The sequence below is a fragment of the Oryzias melastigma genome, linkage group LG22, assembly GCF_002922805.2.
Source record: "Oryzias melastigma strain HK-1 linkage group LG22, ASM292280v2, whole genome shotgun sequence".
NCBI classification, from domain to species: Eukaryota; Metazoa; Chordata; class Actinopteri; order Beloniformes; family Adrianichthyidae; genus Oryzias; species Oryzias melastigma.
Window position 1 is genome coordinate 18392918 of NC_050533.1, and position 23537 is coordinate 18416454.

The 23537-nt window shown below is 39.0% G+C and overlaps 1 protein-coding gene across 8 annotated transcripts in view; it reads left to right on the plus strand.

Annotated features, from left to right (window-relative positions):
* The window catches only part of LOC112142367 (apoptosis-stimulating of p53 protein 1), a 62136-nt gene that overhangs the window by 19107 nt on the left and 19492 nt on the right, over positions 1-23537 (plus strand). For 4 of the 8 annotated variants that reach the window (XM_024265681.2, XM_036209853.1, XM_036209852.1 and 1 more), the window contains 2 exons: positions 4642-4749; positions 8982-9040. In XM_024265681.2, the coding sequence (XP_024121449.1) occupies positions 4642-4749; positions 8982-9040 (167 nt within the window). The other 4 variants (XM_024265708.2, XM_024265714.2, XM_024265720.2 and 1 more) reach the window with 4 other exon arrangements.

Here is a 23537-nt window from a genome sequence, read left to right on the forward strand (position 1 = left end):
TCAGGTTCTGGAGAAGAGAAGATGGTATCTTCACATTGACTGCAGTCAAATGAGCCGCCGTTCACATTTCTGTGGTCAAATCAGCATCACTGGATTTTTGGTGTGAGTTTCATCCAATACTTACGGTAGCAGGACTGAGAACGCTGGAAAATCTCCACCAGACTCCACGGAGCTTCTTGATGTGACCACGGAAATGTGAACGGCGACTCATTTGACCGCAGTTGGAAAGGATTATAAATCAATGAAAGAGCATTTTGAAGTTAGCTTTCATTATTTTATCAAGAACTCTGCTCTAAGAAACCAATAGATTGAATATATTGATCACAGCAACGTCAATAAACATTGTTAATTAGCTAAAAGAGTCTTTGGTGAACTGGAAGGAGAAAGAATCAGATTTTTGGAAGAAGTTCGGTCCTTCCTCGTACAAGCTGACATCCGGCTCAAAACGATACGGCTGGACATTACCGATTTTATTGCACATTTTTATGTAGCAGCAACGAAGATTTACGCTAGCGAGAGACAGAGCTATCGTAATCAGACAGGGGGTTCAGGGGCGGAGCTGCTCAGCTCAGCTCCAAAAGCCACGCCCCCTTAGAGGAGATTTTGGAAACAGAGGCTTCAGATCAACATAAAAAATGGCTTTTTAAGACATTTAGGTTGTGGGGTTTTGGTTAAAAATGTCATAATCATAATTAAAACACTACTGGGAACGTTTTTTTAAATAAAAAAAAATATCATAGGGGGACTTTAAGATTAGAATCTATGCTTCAATCTTCTTGCAAACTTTTGTACTTTTCACCCTGCCAGCTTGATTAGTTCAATTTTTGCTAATTGAAATGATAAATTATTCAAAAGGTTATGGTTGCAGGAGGCATTTGTGCTTTTTTTTTATTTATTTACTTTATAAAACCTGTTCATGTTGGCACTTTCAATGTGGATTTTAGTTAGAAATAATGAGAATGAGAGCGTAGAACATGTAAATCAGTTAATAATACAGCCTATTGTGCAGAAAACAACCTATTCAAGATGTGTTATTCAAAAATAAAAGGGCATTGTTCTTTTAGCTGTCTTGTTTTGAAAAATCATCACCCATTTGAGTAAAAAAAATCAAATAAATGAGTTAAACATGTTTTGTGATTGTGCTTTTTTTATTATTATTTTTTTTTTACTGAATCAAGCGGTAGCCTTCTCTGAAGTTTATAATGACCCAGGTTCTCAATGGTTGTCAAGTTAATAAAAAAATATAGGGCTGTCAGATTTGTCGCGTTAAAAACGCGTTAATCCGACGTGTGCTTGACGCCGACAATTTTTTTGACGCATTAATCGCGGATTTTCTCATACGTGCCTTTCCATACCGCGCGCGCGGGGGTCCCCCCTTTAACTTACCGGCTGCTCTCACTCGATCACGGGTGGGTCTCCAACCACCGAGCTGCGAGCTAAAACAGGCTGGCGCCAGGACCTGGAGAGCTCCTGCACCCTAACCCGGCTCCGGTTCGCGTCCAGCACCACGTCTGGTGGTACCGGCTCGAGTCCGGCGCCGCGTCCTGAGAGCTGCGGACCCCCGACGTTCCGAACAGCAAGCTCACCGGGGGACGTTTTAAATGTTCTGGAGGTTTAAGCGTGATCCAGCCCCAGCATAGCGGTCTGTCTGCCGGCATATTCATGGCGTGAGCTCCGCTGGACACGTCGCTGCATCGAGCTGCAGCCAGAGAACGCGGCGGCAGTAACAGACTGTCAAACTATCCACTGTGTATCCTGCTTTTCTCAGTCTTTAATGATTTAAAAAAACAAAAGTTAATAGGAAATGATAAATCTCTATTTCATTTATTACTGCAATTCAGCAGAGGAGGAAAAGATTTGGTCCTGACAAAAAATGAACATGAAAGTGTTCTGGAAATTTTATTTTTGATGTTTTTTTATTTTATTTTACTGAACGTTAATTGAAGTTTTGAATTTAAAATGCCCTTCACTTGCATTTGGGCTTTTGTTAGGCATTTTATGTTACAGCCTTTTATTGTTAAGAAAGTTTATCTCAATACAATGCTACAAAATAAAGTATTTCTGATGAAAACAATTAATTTTGCCATTCTTGTTTTCATAATTAAGGTAGAACTGCTAAATTCCACGAAGCACATTTTTTTTCCTTAAAAAAAGGCCACATTTTAATTTGCGATTAATCGCGAGTTAACGCAGGACAAAATGCGATTAATCGCGATTAAAAAATTTAATCGCCTGACAGCTCTAAAAAAATAAATACATAAGAAGGAGCAACACCGGTTTTATACCATAAATGTAAAAATGAAAACGGTTTACAAGAGCAGTTTTAAACGATTTGATGTCTATTGCTGTGCCTCTTAGTTGTCAACTGCTGGGAGCTCATTGATTTTTTAAAATCAACAGTGTGATTGTATAATTCTGTAGTATGAAGTAGGGGTGAGTGACTGTCACGTGGATGGATCCATATTTGGACTTAACAAACCTCTCAGTTCACTTTGACTGGTTGTATCGACCTTATTTCGCACGTTTTTGAGTTGGGCGGAAAAACTCCCGCAAACATCCCCCTCCCTCTTCAGGCTTCCGTTTTTCCTGTTCAAAACTGTACGGCTGCTGTCAGAGATCATCCGTCCATGTGTGTGTTTTGTATGTCTGTGTGAAAAGAAAAGAGGAAGGGCCAAAGAGAAGAGTTCAGCTGAGTTTTAATGTCAGTTTAGTTATTTTTCCCTTAAAGTTCCACTTCCTTAAAAAAGTAGGAGGGACAGAAAGAGGAAAGAGAGGAAAGCCCCCATTCCTTTTAGCTTCACTGTCAGCAACAAGCCAAGTTTTTCAATAGTAAGCAAGTTATATAAAAAAAAAAAAAAAACACGTCTATGATTACAATATTCACTGTATTTAAAGTCAAGTCCTTTTTAAAGAGACATTAATTTTCTGCTTTTGTAACTGAGCTCGTGTTTTGTGTCCAACTCCCTTCCTGAGGTCACAATTGCGGCTTTGTTAAAATTAAATCATGAGTATTATTGAGTAGGAAGTGAGCCCTGATCAGATGACTCAATCAAATGGTTTTAAAGACAGATTCATAACACAAGACAAGACATGTGTTTAAACCATTTGAAATAAATCAGAATGACGTGGTCTAATGGGATTACCCTTAAAATCGTCAGTGAAGATGTCATTTTATTTCCTGTAACTCTTTAACTGTTTACGCAATTTTCATAAGGATTCAGAAGCAGAGAAAGGGAGTTTGCATTGATCTACAACACTTCACACTAGTAAAGTGCTTCTGCAATAAACGTTAATCTGATTCTGACATGGAGAAAAGTAGTTTTACATTAGTAGCAGTTTTTAGCAAATCTGCTTTTTACTTCTTTAGAATTGTGGAAACTGTGTAAAGAGGTAAAAGCTACGTACATACTGCACTCAGCAACGTGCGATCAAGCGTCCACTTCCAATGTCAACGTGCTTCAGGCTACCGTATTCTCATTCTCAAGCATAGTTTTTACGACCGTTTTCGGGCTCTATACTGTACATACAAAATGTGAACAGGCATTAGTAGCTAAGCCAGGTTGAATTTTGACTAATCAGAGACTCGGAAACTCACCAAACTCTGGCATTGCTGGCTTATGTGGTGAACCCAGACACAGCGCGAGACTGACAATGTCAGCATTTATTTAAAAAAACAAAAAAAACAAAAAACAAAGCCACTCTCCTGACAAGATGTTGATCTATGTCCGCCATTCCAAGGATGATAGCAATGAAACAAACCGTTTCCTGTTGGTACTCAGTTTGCAAGATTTACACAACTTTGACATTTTGCACCAATCCTCTTCCATCCTTAGATGATGGGCATGTACTGGTACAGTAACCCCCCCTATTTGATTCATGGGAGTTAGGGACCGGAGACATCTGCGAATATGGAGAACCCTATGTCTCCCTCTCACCCACACATCTTCTTTCACAAGAGAACAGATTCATCCTTATAAACCTGCTTCGGATGATAATTATCCTCCACAATTATCAGGATATTTTCGAGCCGCTTCTGAATCAGCTGATGCCATTTCTTCATGCAGGCAGACATTATTCAGTTGGTAGCGATTCAAGAACTGGTGGGGCCAACCTTTAGCTCATTGTGTGTGTGCACCTGTGTGTGTAGCTAGTGGGCCGGTGTGCGCTTTATCTCTGCTCCCCTCCTGGAAAATCCCACTACTTTGGACATGAAAGTTTCATACAAGTGTCTTTAGTTGTCTGAGTTTTTGTGACAAACCACAAGTCATTTGCCTAAAAAAAAATCTGTGAATACTTAAATAAGAAACACAAATACGTGGCGGAACACTGTAAACAGAAAAAAAAGAAGACAAAGCCCCTCTGTCTGTGCTTGTCCAGTGTTAACATCATGGGCTAAAGAATGGACATCAAATGCCCACTGTGCATGTAGCTAAAGAGTTAAAGTATTTTGAAGAGCATGTTTAGTGTTTTGGGCGGCATCTCATATACTATAAGGATAAATACAGTATGTGACAGAGCGCTTTTCGCTCCCTCTGGGTGAGGTACAATTAACTATGTAAGAAATTCCTCGTTCTTTGTATTTATGTTTATCCTTTCGTCACATCCCTTTTTCAACATTTCTTCATCTTGCATGTTTTCCAGAGCGAGCTCTTCCTCCGGAGCTGTTATTGTTGGACCTTCTTCAGCGGTGGGGAGCCAGGAGGCCCGAGGTCAGCTTCTACCTCAGACACTGCCCCCCCTGGCCTCAAGGTACAATCAAAACACCAAAGAAACCCGGTTCAGTGAAAGGCCAACTAAAAAAACATCAACAATTAAACAAATTATTTTTATTTGTTTTAAGACTTGCTCTAAGGGAGAACGTAGTAAGAGTGGCAACCCAGTATTGGTGGTGTGAGTGAGGTTTTGGAGTTAGGTCAGTGACTAAGTCAGTCATTAGCCAGATAAGATGATTAGAGTTACATAATGGGACAGAGCTGGCATTGAGTGACAAGGACAGCGATGTCAAATGATTTCCAGCTGGGAAGAGCTGTTCCAATTGCTTAATGTTGCAAATAAAACCCACAAATATATCCTCATTGGAAAAGTAAAGAATCAATAAGCATATTGAATTTGTGCAGCACAGCTCTGATTGTGTATCACTGTAGGAAAGAAACAGCCACTCCTGATGTCAGAGTATTTAACTTTCATTCTGGAACCATTAAAAACATAATTATCATTCATTAGAATCTCATTATATTTGTAAGTACTTGGAGCAATATCGCAAAACAATTAACCTGGATTGACATTAAAGATTCTTTTTGTTTGTGGTTTCTTTATTTTTTTTATGAAGTTTTGCAGCACCTTTTCTCGCTCTAAGTCAAGGTTTCGCTGACTTGAAACACATTTTTAGATCAGTCCCAGATCTTCTGCCTGCAGGCCTGTAATGCGTTTATGAGCAGGGAGGGGGGTTAGATCTGGAGTGAGATGAAAAGAGCAGCCGCTCATTTGGTCTCCAACAGCAGACAGGAGAAGCATCCCCCCTCTTTGCTTCTGTCCTACACATGTGCTTTTGAACCATCAGTAGATCACAAAGAGAATCCTCACCCGCGCTTTTAAGGAACAGCCTAGTTAATGCAGCCTTCTGTGGATGCCAGACTCCCCCCTCTCTGGCTTCCAGCTTGTGTTCGCCTCCTCTCTTTATGTCTTTAAACAGCCTCTTGAAGGAGTTTGATTTTCTCTATAGACCCGAGAATAACAACGCTAATGAATCACCGCCTCCTAAGACTCATTAACACCTTGCTCCCTCTGTGGCTTTGAACTTCAAACTTCAATGATCAAGCAGCTCTAATTTGGGTGGCTAACTGGGTCACGCCCACCTCAAATGATCTTAAATGTTTCCAGATTAATCACAAAGGTTTGATTCCTGAAGTAATTGTCTGGAAATAAGGGTTGTGGAGAACCAGGTCACAGAAGAAGGAAAACAGATGATGGAAACTGAAATAAGAAAATTTAACATATTTTGGAAAAAAAACAACTTCATTCTTAGTCAAAGCTACCCTAACAGATGGATATGGGTTGTTTGCTGGCAAAAAGTGGGCAAATTAAATGGAAAAAGTAAGTTCGTAGACCACTTGTTCATACACGTTTTTTCTATGGGCATGCTGCGGGCAACATGTTGTAGCGAGCAATTAAATAACATGCAAGGAAGTAAGGGTAAATAGGTGAGGCATGTCTTATGGAATTTTCTTTTTTTTTCACATCTCAAACTCTGCGCAGGGTTAGTGCTGCTTACATGATAACCGCATGCTCCTTGCATGCACCCTGACTGTTAGATAATTTGGGTATCCTAAGTGCACCTACAGTATGTATCACCTGCATGTATCACCTGACGTACCACAACAATGGTACGTTGGTAATGGTAATGACATTTCTTGAGGTGGCTGTACCAGCCTCAACAGAACTACAAGACACACTTTTAGGATGCAGTCACTCCTCTCTACAACATTACTGGGTTAACCTCCTATACGGGTTCATATGACTGAGGCTTTAGTATTGGCAAAATCATGTAAAGCCCCAATAGTCTTTAAAACACCAGGGGTCTAGGGAAAAATCGATTCTGGGATGTATCACGATATTTCATTAATTAATTCTATGTTTTTTATCATTCTGAAAATATTATGTTGTGGAAATATTGATTGTTCCCTTTAAGAACAACATTTCTTAATTTACCAAAAGAAAACCACCATGAATTTGCTTGGGCAAAACACCTTGTAGCCAATATGAGACAGTTGACGTGCTTAACGTTGTAATCGTGAAATAACAATAATTTTATAATTTTATTGCAATAAAACACCCTTTAATACATTGAGATAAAGTTTTTTCTTAGTCATACTCTTAAAAAATTGTTCTTCTACAGTCTCGGGATATATCGTGATACACATCCAATCGTGAGACACGTATTTCAATACGTATCGTATCGCCCAACTCTTGCTAACACAGACCCCTAAAAAACAGATTATTTACATTTCGCAAACATGACCACTAAATTGCGGAGAAAAATAAACTTTTGTATTTAGGATGAATAAATTGTTTGCACAAATATTAATAAAAAAAGATAGCATTTTTTTTAACAATGAACACGTGATAATTTCTTTTGTCCACAAATTCTGTATGTTGAAGCACACTGAGCATTACCATAAAATTATGCAGTTGATTTTGTTGAAATTTTTATATGATGGTTCCAAAAAGTAATTATTTTATTTGGTTGTACACTTTATACTTTGTACACTTTGTATACTTCTTGGAACTACAGGAGCTCCATTCCATTGAACACCACGAGAGAAGACATGAAAGAATTGAACCTATGAATAGACTAATTAATAGATAAAGAAACAGCAAAACTAATTAACTCAAAAGGGCATATAAAAAAATAAATTTAAGAGATTAAACCTCAAAGAATCAAGCCAGAAATTACAGAGCTTCCCAGTTACAACTGCCATCTGGACCGAAGTATTTAAATTCCTGCTCAGATGAATGGCACTGCAGCACGCTGCTGGTTTGAAATGAAATTTAAAGCGCTCTGCTTTGCTTTACTGACTGACTGTGGGTGAAACTTAGAGATGGGGAGGATTAAGTGAGATTGAACCTGTCTGGTCTGGATAGATTTAACAGGAATGATGCTATTTATAGATTACATAGAGAGATTATGATGTAAAATCCCACCGAGTGCAGATATAATAAAAAGAGATTTGCCTTTTTTTCTCCAAAGGAAAACACAGAAAATGATTTCCTGTAACAGGATCAAGTTAAACCCTGCATCCCCTTTTTAACAGCCAACTATTTGACCACTTAATGTTTAACTATGCAACTTTTTAGAAGTTTTTCTTACCAGATATTTTTCAAATCAAGCAAAAATCAACTAAAAGGAGACCGTACATGTTTTTGTAAGATCTCTTCTTGTATAAAACATAGTCTGAAGCTTCTATCAGAGTTTTTGTGTGAATTTGTAATAATGGTCCCTCCCCCCTGAAATAGTCATGTTCAGTATTCATGACAAATTGGGTGTTTGGACTCTGACCAAGCAGGCCACGGGAGGTAGGAATGTGGGGTATGAAGGGTGGTTGGACAGTAACTAAGGTTTGTAGTCGCATCATTCTGACTAAGTGTTGAATGAGATGTTTCTTTGAGGATTTTCAGTAAGACTTATTATATTTATCTATGAAAAGTGTTTTTCGCTATAAAGCAGTGGATGCAGTTTATTTATTAATATCTTTTTCTAAACAGAAAGAGTTCCTTTTTTTTACGTTTTTTTTTTGTTTTTGTTTTGTGGAACCTAAAGGATTTAGCCTTTAGGAGCTAAACTCATAAAGTTGGATGTTTTTCACAAAGATAATTTTTCTGTCGGGAAGTGAAAAAATGATGACTCACTGGAATTCTGCTGTAAAATCAGTGACTTCATTGTACTTAGTGTACTGTGTACTGTGTGGACAATTCCACCAAAAAAGTGAAATTTATGTCCCAAGCATAATATTCTCAAGTGAAGATATAATACAAAATACAGTTAGCTGTACTACAACACACAGTACACAAATTTTATATATGTATATATAAATATATATATATATATATTTATAAATATGTATATTTATGTATATAATATTTTAAAAAGGTATTTAAAACACTAATACATTTTGCTGGTTTTCACTTATGACCAACCATTATTCTACATTAACTCTCTTTATAAAGTAAAACAATTAAAACAGTTAAAAGAAAGTTAAATAAAGTAGCTTGCAATTGACCTATACTAATGTCGAGAAAGAAAATGTCTATTTTACTAAATCTTTATTGACATTGAAAGGAAAAGGAAGTGGAACCTCTTCAAAATAAGCCTTTTCTGTCTTCCAGGTCAGAAGATGCACCTGAGCCACATTTTTCTTCTTTTATACCAAAGGATCATTTGAATGGTCTGCTCATTTGTCTTTTCATTGTTCGTTGATCTGCAGATGGTCCGCAGTTGGAGCAGAGCTGGACCACGGAGGCTGCAGAGAGTCCCAGTGATAAGGTAGAAAGGCCCAAACAGAAGCACACACTGCTGAACAAGCAGTAATTTGCATCACCAATAGCTGTTACTTTGTCTCCATAGTGTGGACTACACACAGTGGAGTTTGAGTGTGTGTGATGCATACTGATTATCTTCATTGAGGAGTGTGTAAGCATTTTTAAGAAGAAACAATGTTTAAAGTATGGATTTTAACTTTCTACAGTACTTTGGCATAAATTAACAAGAAAAAAAAACTTTTAATGTTTTAAAAGCATAACAGATAACAGAAAGACTGCAAAAACTCAAGATTATTAAGCAAATAAATATCGTTAAACTATAGTAAATTATATATAAAAAAAAAAAAAGCTTACATTTTCTTAGTTCCCGTAACTATCGCTGGAATCAGAAGGAAGCATAAGCTTAAGGAAGAACCTGGCACTGAACGACAAGGATAAGTCTCTTTGTTTTTAAGGTGGACTTTGGTTTTAGCGTGGATAAAACAAATGAGATCTAGGAGGTATTAATTAGCTAGCTTCAGAAGTGCTGGCAGATGCACTTTAGTGCCTTTAGCCAGGCTTTGTCTCCTTAAAACTGGATACACATCACATGACGGACAGTGAGTCTGTTGATTTTGAGTATCAGTATTGGCCAATATCAATTACTAAATCATCCTTGAAAACCTGCTGAATCCCTTTTGGGGTCACGGGGTCGCTGGAGCCAACCCAGCTACTGTTGCGTGACAGTGGGGTACACACTGGACAAGTTACCACAACAAAACGCACCCACATGCACACATAGGGACAATTTAAAATGAACAATGTACCTATGTAACATGTTTTTGGACTGTGGGAGGAAGTCGGAGTGTCTAATGAAAATCCACACATGCACATGCAAACTGAGACCCAGCCAGGACTCAAACCAGGGTCTTCTTGCTGTGAGTTGGGAGGGCTAACCACTGCACCCCCGTGCCACTCATTCCCTCATTAGTACTCTTGAAATGGTAAAAACAAACATAGCTGTGTTTATGTGTTTTTAAAGGACTGGTTCTGATTAGATAAGCATAATTACCTCATCTAATCTAATGTCAGATAGTGATGGAGTTGTGCTTGCTAAGTGCAAAAAAAAGCTGGTATTGTGGCTCCAGCTGCACCATGAGAAGGAGAATTCACATGACAGACAACAGCTGACCATCCGACACAAGACTATCTGTGATCTCTGTCCCTTCTGTCATCCTCAGACAACGTCTGGTTTCTTGTTCTTTTAGTGTCTGTGTTGAGAGTTGCAGTCACAAAGTGCGAAGGGTTTGTGTTTGTGACAAAGCTCGTGATGTGGATTCTGTTAAACTCCCATCTGTTCCTTCCACTGTGTGAAATACATAGTTTGCACACATCCTGCAAAGTCAATGGTTTAAAGCCCCCCTCCAATGAAAGTTATGTTTTTAACATGTATGTGAGGCTTTTTTTCTTACGAAGAGAACAAATGTAATGAGAAATCATTTCCTTTTTGCGAGTATTTCTCCTTTTAAATCACTGTCAATCAAACTGTAAAAGTCAGGCTCTGTTTGAATTAATGAGCCTTCTTTACGTCACAACAGCTCTGCTGCACTCGCGCTAAACCCCTCATCTGGCCCAGCTAGCGTACCTAGCTCAGGTGCCGGAGAAGAGAAGATGGCATCTTTGTTTGTTAGGTCAGGGTTGTGGGGGGCTGTAAGCTAGCAGGAGACTGCATAAACAAATAGGTGTTGGGAACTAACAGTTCTAATGAACTCTTGCTGCTCTGAAGAAATTATCTCCTAGAAAATGACAACAGGTTTTTTTTTAAATTTGTGATAAAAATAGCACAATCATAAAGAAAATACCTCTAAGAACGCTTTTACAGAAGATCAAAAGATATAAGTCTACAATCTACCAGCTCAGCTCCCTCCTTGCATGAAGGTTACGCCCTCTTGCCATCTGTCATTAAGTGTGATTGTTAAGATTGCACCAGGAAAGCTTAAAAAAATAGAATACAAAAATGTATACTTTTCATTGCAAGGAAATACTGCTTAGTTGTTTCAAAATTTTCAGCTCTCGATCAAACATTTTTGCCTGTGAGCTTTCATGTTTGGATTTCTGAAGATTTCCAGGTATTAAACTCTAAAAATATCTTGATGAATGAATGAATGAGTGTGGTATTTACGGGGCAGTGGATGAGCGAGCGTCAGTGCATGCAGTTGTCTGTGTGTGGTCTAGCAGATTAATCCTTGGATTTAGTGACAGTAATGATTATACTGTTCTACCAGTTAGATCCGAGTGAACAAAGACACAGCACAGTGACTGTACATCTATTTCTGCTCAAAGACAGAGTCACCACCCTGACTCATCTCTGCTATTCAACCTTGACTTGTGTTGTGGGATTTTTTTTTTGTCTTCTTCACACCAAACTGAGTCACTTTGAATCAAAACAGCTGACCTCTTTCTTTTCTTTGCCACAAACAGCTATTTTCAACGTGGTGGTGTTTAACCCCAGACCAGACATTCAGTGTGAACGTGTCCGTCAGGCCTCTGTCAGCTGCTGTGTTTTTGTGTGTGTCTTTGTTGGTCCTGTCAGTCAGACGTTCTGTGTGTGTGTTGGTCAGTCAGTAAAGGTAGGATTAGCTGGTCCCATGACATAACCAGGCTAAGAGGATTGTGAGGTAGCCAGCAGCTCCTCCTCCTCCTCCTCCTCTCACCTTTCTCACTCCTTCACACTCGCCTTGAGGTCTCGGTGTTCCCTCTCATTCAGGTTCAGAGTTTAGTTTGAGGACAGACGGGAGCGTGGGGGTGAGTTCTGGAAGCGTCTTCCTTCTTAACGTGGGTGTGTGCAGCTGCATGTGTGTGTGCTCTCATCTTCTTTCAGCTTTTGAAGTGAAATAAGAAATTGGGTTAACTAAAAACTCCTCTTTATCATGTCATTTTTTGCTTTTCTGCACTTCTGACATCTGTTCTCTTACTTTGCCGATGATCCAGCAACTTGGCTGACAGTTTGTCTGTGTGTCAGGGTGTGACTGTCACAGAATCAGAGCACACTGTGGTTTACATCTTGTGAGGAGCAGGCAGGGTGTGGGTTTCTTTTTTTTTTTTTTGTCATGAGTCTCTGAGTTTGTGTGTTATTTTGTCTACGTATGAGTGCAAGACTCCCAAGTCCAAGGGTGGAACTCTTGGCACCATGTAATCACATCCAGAAGCTCTCACTTGTTTACTCACACACAAACACACTCCAGATGCTCCGTCTTGCCACAGAATGATGTCAAGTTGACTGACGACAGCCGTTTGTGTGACCGTAAGGTTTTACTCGAGTGTTTTGTTGCTGCTTTTGATCTGTTTTGCTCTAATTACCGTCATTTATGTCTTATTTCAAAGTCTCCAAGGACTTAGTTGAGTTTTTTCTGGCTTATTTGTTCCACTTCGTGAGGCTACTGTTCAAACTTCCTTGTATTTGTTTCATCCACATTATACAAATCCTTTGTTTTATCAACATGTTACCAATTGTCTACTTCAGGAAAATTGGAAAAAAGCCACAACAGGATTTAGCTTAAGAACTTTCTGTGGTTTTACTTTTTTAAGTGTATATCTGTTTTATTTAAACAATGTAGCTACAGATCAGTTTTACTTTTATTAATTAAGTGCAGAACTGTAAAATGATTAACAATAGTTCTGTAGGCTTGTGTTTACCTAGCCTAAAAATAGTAAAAAAAAAAAAAAACCACCCAGATTTTCAATGCAAATAGTTCGTTTTTGTTGATTGAAAAAGTTTTAAAGTATAAGATAATTTTATAGAGCTAATTGCATATTATTACATGTGATAATCAGGCTGATTACACCATAAAAGATTCAGTTGTGATGTTTTACTAAAATAAAAAAACTCAAACCTATGGTCCATAGCTTTGTTAGATGGAGCTTTTGTGCCTCTACTATTTATGGTCTGCAGTCTTAGTGTCAGTATTTGTTCTCCTTTTTGACCCTTGAGTCATCATTGAGCAATTTCTGTATTTACTTGAATGAAAATGCATTTCCAAGTTTGCTTGATTCATGACTGTGGGTTAAAAGTTGCAAAGATTGAGGTCAAAATTCATGTTGTTTGTCTGGTTTGTTGCTCGAGGAGATCTCCTAACAGTGTAATGGTCAATTGGTGGAGTTGTTTACTGCCTGTGCTCATTGTAGTGAGTCTTCTTTGAATGTCTGAACTGGAACACATGGATCTAGTGATGCAAAATATACTTTTTCTACAGGCACTTTCACACTAGACCTAATAGTTTACACCAGAGTTTGACACCCAATGTGGAAATTGTAAGTCTACCTGAACTGTGGTGCACCATGGAAGTCAAGAGTCCATATTTGTGTGTAGAAGCTGGGGTATAGAAGTCCAGTCCTCAAAGTTTGGTGTCCTGGTTGTTTTCTTGTCCATCTTCGTCTGATTATCTGATCTGGTGAGTTCCACCATTGAGTAAATTACGTGTAACTAAGTTAGTGACAAAGCAGAAACACTGGTGAATTCTGAGTATCAAAAAACATACTTCAGTACAAAACCTGAATAAGAGTAAACCAATGTGTTGTCATAAAATGTACACTGCAAAAACAAGAACCTTGGAAGTCAGTCAAAGATTTTTACTTCATTGGCAGATTTTCTCTAAATAAGTAAACCACAATCTGTTGACGGGATAAGAAAATTGTCTTGCCATGATTTCTTGTTGTTTTTTTTTAAATTAGGCACTACCCACTAGACACAGGATGCCAATTAGATACCTAATATACATCTACTGTAGATGACTACAGGACATCACTGATAGATCACTGAAAGGTCTCAGAAGCATGCATCAAAACAACAATCCAACATAAATATTTCTGTTTAGATTTTTAACCTGTTAAATAACAGAATAAAGTGATGATAAAATGTTTGTTCTAATGTCAGAGTGGATTAATATTAGAATAAGCTTAAAGTACATTTTCTTATCTTCTACTGCACAACAGTGTCGAGTTGCTGTTCAGAGGCAAAGTTCTAAAAGTAAAGACTTATATTTACTGTACATGTATAGACTAGAAAAAAAAATGGACTGATATTTGATAGTAAAAGGAGAAAAAGGATGTCGGCACACCAAAATCACAATGATAGAAACATGTTTGACTTAGTTTTTCTATTTTATATCAAGGAAATTTATTTTAAAAAGTACTCTAATAGACATCTAAAAATATCCAAAGGTCAGATGTTTACAGTAGATGTGGAGGAGACCTCTATATCTAAATACTATTGGTAGACATCTAAATAAAGTAAGAAAATAGAGTTGTCTGAGATGTCCAGAAGACAACTACAATAGATATCTATTAGATAACTAACAGACATCACATTTCCAGTGGGAACCAACTACCTAAATGGCTTTTTTACAATGTGCAAGGTATGATGGGACCATGACACAATTAGCTGTGAAAAAGTGATCTGCTCGAGATCTAAACTGTGATATGCAATAGACCTTTATGAATTAATATCTATTTGAGCATAATGCATATTTATTGCTGTTAGCTTTGAAACAGCCAGGATCTAGATATCTGTCACAAACAGGCAGATGGCTGAATCCAAGTGCAGCAGGTTTATTTGGCATACACAGGACAACAGGCGTGAAGCACAGCTAAAAGTCCACAAAGCTAAAGCTAGGGTCAGGCAGGCAGGGGTCAAGCACGAGCATGAGTGCACCAGAGAGCAACTAGAGGCAAGGGTCAGGACAGGCGGCAGAAGCAGCTGTGGGGCTCCCGAGAAAGTCAGTATGGGCTGATGGGAAGTGAAGTGTAGATTCAGATTCCGCTGATAGCTGAAGGGAGAGACTGGGGGCCAATTCATGACAATGTCTAATATACCTGTATGTGTCTGTGTCTAGTGGGTAAGACATGTTTTCTCAAACAATTTATTTTTTTTTTTTTGCTATTGAAAAACTCTCTTGATAAGATTTTTTCTTGCAAGGTTTTGGTAACATCACCCCACATGGGGTTGTAATTAACATTTGCAGATGGTGTGAAAGCTCCTAAAAGTGCAATGGGAAAGTAAACCTGATGAAATGTATGAATGTTTGACATTTTCCTCCATCCAATCAAATCAAGTTCACAAGTTTATCCTGGTGTGAAAGCATCGTAATGGGCAGTGATCCATATGTGGCTGTTATACATTGGATTTTCCTGCAGAAAAAAGAAAAGAAAAAACAAGACTATCTGGCAAAAAAAATCCAATAATATTCTTGCAAATCCCATATTCCATGCAGTAACAATCTAAGTTATGGTAGAGTGTGTACCTGACACCCACTTTAAGAACCTCACTTCTGATCACAGAACAGCCAAATTGCTCTTTGAAATGGAGACTCAGGAAGAGATTCCTATTAGCTGATCCAACTCTGGGTTAACCAAGCCCATCCAGCTACATGTGGGAGGACTGCTGAGGAACAAACTAGGTGTGCCTCTGTTCAATAACATTTCTGTGTCATCACCTGTCCAACATCTGAGATTTAGCAGACTTCAAAGAATACAAGCGCAGTAAGTAATTCCTGGCTTGGGTTTAAAATATCACTTTTTATAGAATTCAAAGAAAAACTTTATGCTGTTTTTTTGAGAGTTGCATGTTGTTCACGGCTTTCCCCAAGGCTGGGGGAGGAAGCATCTGTCTGTGGTAGGGTTCAAAGATTTGATCTGTCAGTTAGGAGATGATTCTTACAACAGTCAGGCCACCCTGCTGTGCGAATAGTGGTGCCTGTGGTGTTCTGATAACAGAGATTTCTCCTTTTAGTCTGGTCAGGGATGGAGGAATGTCTGAGGGCTGCTATTATAGATTAGGAGGAATATTTTTTCTGCTGTCGCCCAGCAGATGGGTCGGGATAGGTTTAATTGAAAAAGCTCATGATCAAAACGGTGTGTGTGTGCATAAAGAACTTTGAGGAAATGCAGCACACACACTAAGAAGGTCAAATATCCCCATGTGCTTCAGATTATAGCTATGGCCTCAACAGCAGCAGCATTATAAGCGAGTTGTTTGCAAGTAGAAAGGCTTTGCTGCTTTTATTGCGACATTTAGAGTGTTCATGGCACCTGTGTCATAAGCCCAACTCTATTCCTTAGCTGTAGGAAATTTAAAACCTTGGTCACATGCAACCATACGGGGGTTGACCCATGCGGGTTCTGTAGGTTTTTGGATTCTTCGGGCCCATGGAGGTTTGTGGAGAGCAATGTTTGCTTCTGAAAGGGAGCACAGATGTGTCTTGCTGTTGCCTTGAGGTTTTTACGGCCACCTTTTGGAACTTCGTTGAAAATGGAACGTACTATTGTCGTGTATGGCGTCTCAGGAAGTATTTGTAAGGCTAATAATGAAACCTATGACGTACAAGTGATGCTGTCGTGTGAAGTACCGGGTGTGCATGTTGTACTTTGTTCACACTGGGCACAGAAATGCAAAATCAAGAAATCACTTTCAACGAAAAATGTGTAAATGAACATATAGTGCATTTTGGGCTTACAAATCACTACGCAAGTTTTTAAAACGGTTTTCAGTCTCAATGAACAAAAAGCACATCAATTGAACATGCATTGAAAGTTAAACCTGGTTGAACTTTGACCAAGCAGAGACTCGGATTTATGGGAAGTGTCCTTTTCAAAACACAAACGTGCCAACTATTTGAAAAGAGATCATGACGGAATTGCGTTTTGTGCTTGGACTGAATTACATGACACCAAGTCTTTTATAAAATGGAATAGAGCTGTGAAAGAAGAAGCCTGGAGCAAGAATCACAAGATTTGCACTGCTTCGACATTTCACACTGAGCCTCTTCCAACTGTGAGTCCATGTGGCAGAATCGAGTAGTGAAAGACCGGACCCTTATTTAACTTGCTTTTAGCAAGTCAAGAATGTACTTTACCGTTTAGCCCATTCTTGAATGTGCCACACATGTCCGGTATGTACGTAGCTTGATACGTAAGTGCCCAAGTTACCAAGCTACACAGGTCTACAGGGTTGTAACAAGCATTCGGGTGCTCGGATACTCGCGATCTGCTCCTGAAAATTCAAGTATGAATATTCATGACGTCCAAGATCGCTGATTCACAATCTCTATAAATATAGTACAGTGTAGTAAAATATTATCATAAGACTTTGTGTTTCTGAAATGCAGAATAATGTTGAATTTTAAGATTTTATGAACTAAAACAAAAGCAAAAGCGTGGCACTTCTGTAGCTGAATGGATGAAAATTGAAATTATTTGTATTCATAATAATTCAATTTTCATCCCTCCAGTAAAAAGACATAGCAACAAACATTATATTAAAAACTAAGAATGGTGGTTTGATTCCTGAATCATTGAGCTTGATTTGTGAATCGAATCGGATCGCCACCTAAGCAATGATCCACAGCCCTACTGATCTAATTGTTTGTTATCCAAATTTCTAAGAGTCAGGCTGCACACCATTAGCTCACACTTCTCACAGGAACACCACTCATAGGTCCCTTGTGCACTCAGCAGGATTTGGGGGGGTTTGAAAAATGAAACATTTACACAACATGCCTGCGTCTCAACTACTTCACCCGTCCATACACCCTTACATCATATACAACCCTTGGATGTTGTATATGTGTTCACTACGACCCATCACTCACAGCATGCCAATTGAAAAAGATATGAATGAACATCTTCGCTCCTCGAGTCCTTGATCTACGACCTTACTATTTTGATCAGACCACCTGCATGCCCCATACAGATTTGATCATTGTTTCCCTCCCAGTCCAAATCTAGCCGTAGGGGCAGTTGTTACTGATGCACCAAACCACAACTATGAGAATAAAAGTAGCAAGACACTTTACAAAAAATAACAAAAGGGCAGTACTTCAATATTTAGTCTTGGTAAGTTTGGTTAATAGAAAAGGTTGACATGCCAGAATGATAATAATTTCACAAGCGTTATACTTATAAATCTCCTTCAGTTTTCCATGTACAAATCAGTGCTGCCGGATGTCAGCAATGTCCAAACTGTCCTTGTCCTCTCTGCATTTATTCAGGGTTTAATGAGACTCATTTATTTTCTGCCTGCCTTTAACTTACACAACACCAGTGACTCTAATAAGTTAAAGATAAAGATAAGCACTGCTGGCTTATACCCTAATGGTACTCTTGTAATAACGGTGTCTGTGTATAGTCAGAGTCCTCCGGGGCTGTCACCTGATGTTTCAGGTTAAACTAAGGATGATATCTCATTAGTTTATAAGAGTTTATACATGTTCAAGGAAACATCTGACCAGATGTTAAGTTTCTGTGATCCATTATTTCTATACTGTATTATATAGCTTTAAAATCATGTATTATGAATAATATTTTAATTTTAGCCAAATTTACTGATCCTCCTTGTAAAATACTACTCAAGGACATCGCAAGAGTCCTTAAAACGCACGTGGAAAGTGGGCGCAAGATAATCTGTTAATCAAGCGTTCGATGTGAGATTGCATAGTCTAATCAAGGCTTCTGATTGGCCAGTTCATAACTTTGGTAAATGGTGTATTCTTGTATAGTATGATATAGTATAGTATAGTATAGTGGTTTTTCTACCATCCTGGACGACCCAAAGCACTTTACAGTCACAGTCCCATTCACCCATTTACCCATTTACACACTGATGGGGGCTCCATCCTTCCACCAGAGGCAATGTGGGGTTTAGTGTCTTGCCCAAGGACACTTTGACACATGGGTGGGCAAGGCGGGAATCTAACGCGCAATCTTCCGATCAGAAGTTGATTGCCCTACCGCATCACCATGGCCGCCCTGACTTTAATTACTTGACTACAGAAAAAATGGCATGAAAAATAGAATTAAATAAAAGTATCAGAGCAGGAATGGTTATTGTGACAAATATGATGACTGAGTAATAGCTGTTTATTCTCTGTAGAAGTCTGTGGGATTTTGGCGTCTTGGAATCAGCTGGTACTTTCTGTAACGCAAAGGTGAAGGGATCACTCAGTCCAGTTCTCATATACAGTCAATGGTTGTGCCAGATTTATTATTAAGTAGGGGTAAAGAAAAAGCTATGAAAAACTTTCACTCTAACTTGATTATCACTGCTAATCTCCAATCATATTTTGAACTATTTTACAAATAGTTGAAGGTTTTTTTTTATTTATGATTATACCGTTTTAGGCACACTAAAGCTACAATCTACGTTTCTGCAGAGTGGCAAAGTTTATTAGAAATTTCCCTTTGAGTTGTAGGCGGGACTAACGGCATGGGATAAGCCCGCCCCTACTTCCCGACATCCTTCTGTTTACATCCTCTCCTGCTAGCTTACAGACCCTAACAAACTCCAACATCACCAGTGCAACCAAAATGGCATACAAAATTTGAGCTCTCCATCCATACATTTTTGAGCCAGATGGCAGCTTAGACAAGTAAAACAAACATGTGCATGGATCTATTAGTCTGCAAGTGGATGCACCAGAATGGAGTGGAGCAGGGAGCTTGTGGTTTGTAGATTTTGCTTCTCAAAAGATTTTTTTTCATCTGCTCCTGATTCACGATTTGAATAAATGAATACTCGGAAATGCAATTTTAAGCTGATTTCTATTTATATGTCTTTCATCATGAGATAAATGCCTAAAGAACATGGTAGAACACCAAAAATATCTTTTTATTAAGACAGTTTTTGAGTTACTGGTTTATAGCATCCTTAATATGGCACTTTTTGCTAAAAACATATGATCTTTTTGAGCTGTTTTCATTATTCATATCAGGTTAAGGTTTATTCTTCAGGATTCTGTCTTTATTGATCTCTTATTAGGGGAAACAGAACAGACGATAGAACCGAAGCTTCACATACTGTGAGATCTCCAGCCTTCGTTTTCTGTCAGAGATATCAGTCTTTTATGCTTGAATCATGAAAATGCACAGCACTGAAATCCCTTTTATTGTTTTTCTAGATAATTCTCAGAGTCCCCCTCCCTCTCCCACTCACACTGTGATCTCACACCCACAAAGGCCTGCACTCACAGCAGCAACACAGGCAGCTTTCATTACTAGATGAGCATTTCTCAGTGTGACAGAAACGTGTGACGCAGCAGTCGGGTCACATGCCCCCCTGTGTGTGTGTGGGTGTGTGTGTCAGTCTGTGTGTTTTTGCTAGTTGCAGAGAGCCGGAGAAACGGGGGGATGAAAATGTGACGCAGCAGCAAGTCTGCTGTGTTTGGATGCTTCGCTGGGATCCGCCAGCGTCATCTTCCTCATAGCGCACATCTGAAGGAAGAGACAGAGGTTAATTGAAACAGTTAGAGCCCCAACAGGCTGTGGTGCAGTGATTTCCCTTCTGAGAGAAAGTGGTAGAAGGAGGAAAAGGGAGGCGTGACAGAGGGAGAGAAGGGGGGAGAAGGGGGACGTCGCTGCAGCAAAAAGCCAGCTGCAGAGTGATGACAAGGACTGAGAGATGAAGGAGTGCAGATATGCAGAAAGAACGACGGGGGAAAACTGCACAGAGGGGTGGAGAGATGCAGAGATAAAGGAGCAAGAGTGTGGAAGGAAAGAGGATAGGGAAAACTTGATCCTTAATTCCCGTGCACGCACCGCAGTACCTGCAAGCATGATCACAAGCAAGGTCTCCCGCTCACCAGAACACATTCAAATGAGTTTGAGAGGGTGAGGGAGGGAGCGTGGGCAGAGCGGTCGGCAGAGAGCAAGCGGCGTAAATCTCCGCACATCAGGAGGCAAACGAGAGGGAAAGTTGGGATCCGGATCGCTTTGGGTTCCCACGCCTCGTAGCGTTCCTGTCCCCTGGCAGCGGTCTTCCTCCCTCTACTCAGAGCCCCCGTAAAGGTCTGCTGCGAGGATGGAGTGGAATGAGGTGGATCTGGTGCAGGAATTCACTCTTGAAGGACAATGCAGCAAAATTAAAGTCCGCTCCTGCAGGATCACATGGGACAGCCTGCAGGTAAAACGCTCTGCACAGCGAGTGGGAACTGAATGTTGTGTTTTGTCGGTGGGCTGGCAGTACATGTTTGAAGCAGGAGTGCTGAAGTGATAACTTTTAGACGCTGAGATTGATGTAAAACTTCAGTGACTGGAAAGATTTATTCCGTCTGATTTCTAGCTTTTTTAGAAATCTTGTATCATCTGATTTTTTTTTAAATTCATCTCATTAGAATCAAGACTCAGTTGGTTCCATATTGCATTTAAGATTTATACATGTAATGGACGTTAACCTGCTTTTAATGCTGCTTTAAGGCAGGATTTACTCAATTATTTACAGACAGTGCTGAGTAAGGAGTTGAGCTTTTAAAAGTCAATCTGACGCACCATATGTCTACTTAAGACACTTCTGATGATTCAGAAGAAGTCCAGTGTCAGTTAAGACTGCAGTAAATGTTACTGGGAATGCAACTGTGACTTATGTTGCTGCTTTGCTTGAAAAGGTTCTGTTGAAATGAATCATAGACACCAGGAATCTTGCTTTTCCCTGCTTTAAAAGTACGTTTTTTCATCATCTATAAGGAGATCCTTCAATACAGAACAGGCAAAAAAATCTATCTGGGATTTTCCAAATCCTTCCAAAGTCATTGCGCAATATGATGTCACATGTGTAAAAGATGAAGCTTGTCTTTTTATTTCTCTCGCCCACGTTCTCGATAAGAGTAGTGTTGAGTTAAGGGATTAATAAAACACTAAAGCATAATTAAAAGCACACATTATTTTAATAGGTGATCCAGGCTGAAATCAGTTTTATTAATTTAAAGAAGCAGAAAGATGATTAACTGCATCCTCTCAGAATTCCCAGACATCCATCAACGCCTGTGGTCCCCTAAGGTGACATCATTCCACGCATTGGATTGCTTTGTGTCCACAAACTCTTCAATGTTTGCTTTAACCTGATGTGATCCCACAGACTAGCACCGAGATAATGACACAGCCACAGCCTGTAATGTGCACGATGCTGCTGTCTAAAACATTATGTAGGCGCATTATGTCGGAAAGTGCTGTGTCAGCGTTATCATTCCCAGAAGCTCATAAATCAACTTTAAGACAACGATGCTGTCCACAGCGCGTAGTAGCCGTCTGTGCCGTTCATCAGTGCTGCTGGTGCTGATGACGATGCCACACAAGAAGTTCTCTCTTCAGTTATTTGGGTTTAGTCATTTTCAATGGGTCGTAATCTATGGACACAGTTCTAAGCTTTACAGCTGCACTCAGTTCCATTAACTTTTGATTTTAAACGTGTTTTATTCTGGAAGTCCCATCATCTCTTCTTGGCCATAAATTGTTTTGAGAACAACACTTAAAGGTTTTTCTACTTTAAAAGCTATAAAACAATTAAATGTTGTCCTTGGTGTGACTGGTAAAGCTTTAGGAATGCTTTTGACATTTCTTACCTTTAGAATATCTACGAATTACGTTATTTGCACAAATTGTTGAAAAGTTCTCGTGTCAAAGTTTAATGGTGCATTTCTGCAAAATTCAGAGAAATGGAAATTCAGACTTCAGGTTACACAGATTGGTGTAAAACAACAGTTTCTAATAAATTATTAGGCCATACACTAGAAAAAATAAAGAATACAAAATGTTTTTGCCCTTTTAAGACTAAACAAAATCTTGAAATTACCAATGACACTCATAATGGCTTATTGTTATAGTAATTGGAAATATTATAACTTAAAATACGGAAACAGAAAAATAGCTTTATGACTTTGAAGCTAATTAAAACAACTTTTTAACGTAATACACATTGCTTCTCACACTGTTTTCCCGACAACCTATATGTCATAAACAGTTATTAGCGTGTCCTCTTAGCCCTCTTCCTGTCAGTTAACGTCTTGCAGCATGCCACCATACCAAAGTAACAAGTAAGATGGGTTTGCATGACGGTGATACAGATGTTAACAACTGCTCCACGAAATGTAAAGTTTGAATACGCGAACTATCCCAACAAGGACTGCAAAGGGCAAGACTTCCATAATTTTTGCCTTTAGTTGTTTTGCCGCGCCCTCGTAACTCCTGGCCAATGACTGAAGAGATGTTCAGTCGTGTAGTTCTGTTCAAAAGCTTTAGTTCGAAACAGGAAGAGCCAATTGATTGCAGTCCGAATACCAAATTCATGGTTAAGGATTCGATCTGGACCAAATTAAGCGAACCCGGTCTGCACCAACAGACTTTTCCAATTTGAATACACCCTAAGATAGAATTACACATGTTAAGATAAAATGTATTCTAAAAAAATTGTAAATGTGTGTGTACCTTTAAACTTCTGTCCTGTTGTTAAATGCATTTGTATTATGAATCAAATAAAGTTCCAGTTCCCCTAAATCAAGCAACTCTATTTCTTAAAACTACATAATTACATCTCAGAAATAAAGCTTTGCTTGAAAATATTATGTCAAAAACGTATTACATTTGACTTAAAAGAAGATGTTTTCAAGGTCAAAAGACTGGATTGGCCTAAAAAAGTCATTAAAGTTTACCTAAAAGCAACTGACAAGTTAGTTTTGTTTTATATTGAGTTTAATAAGATG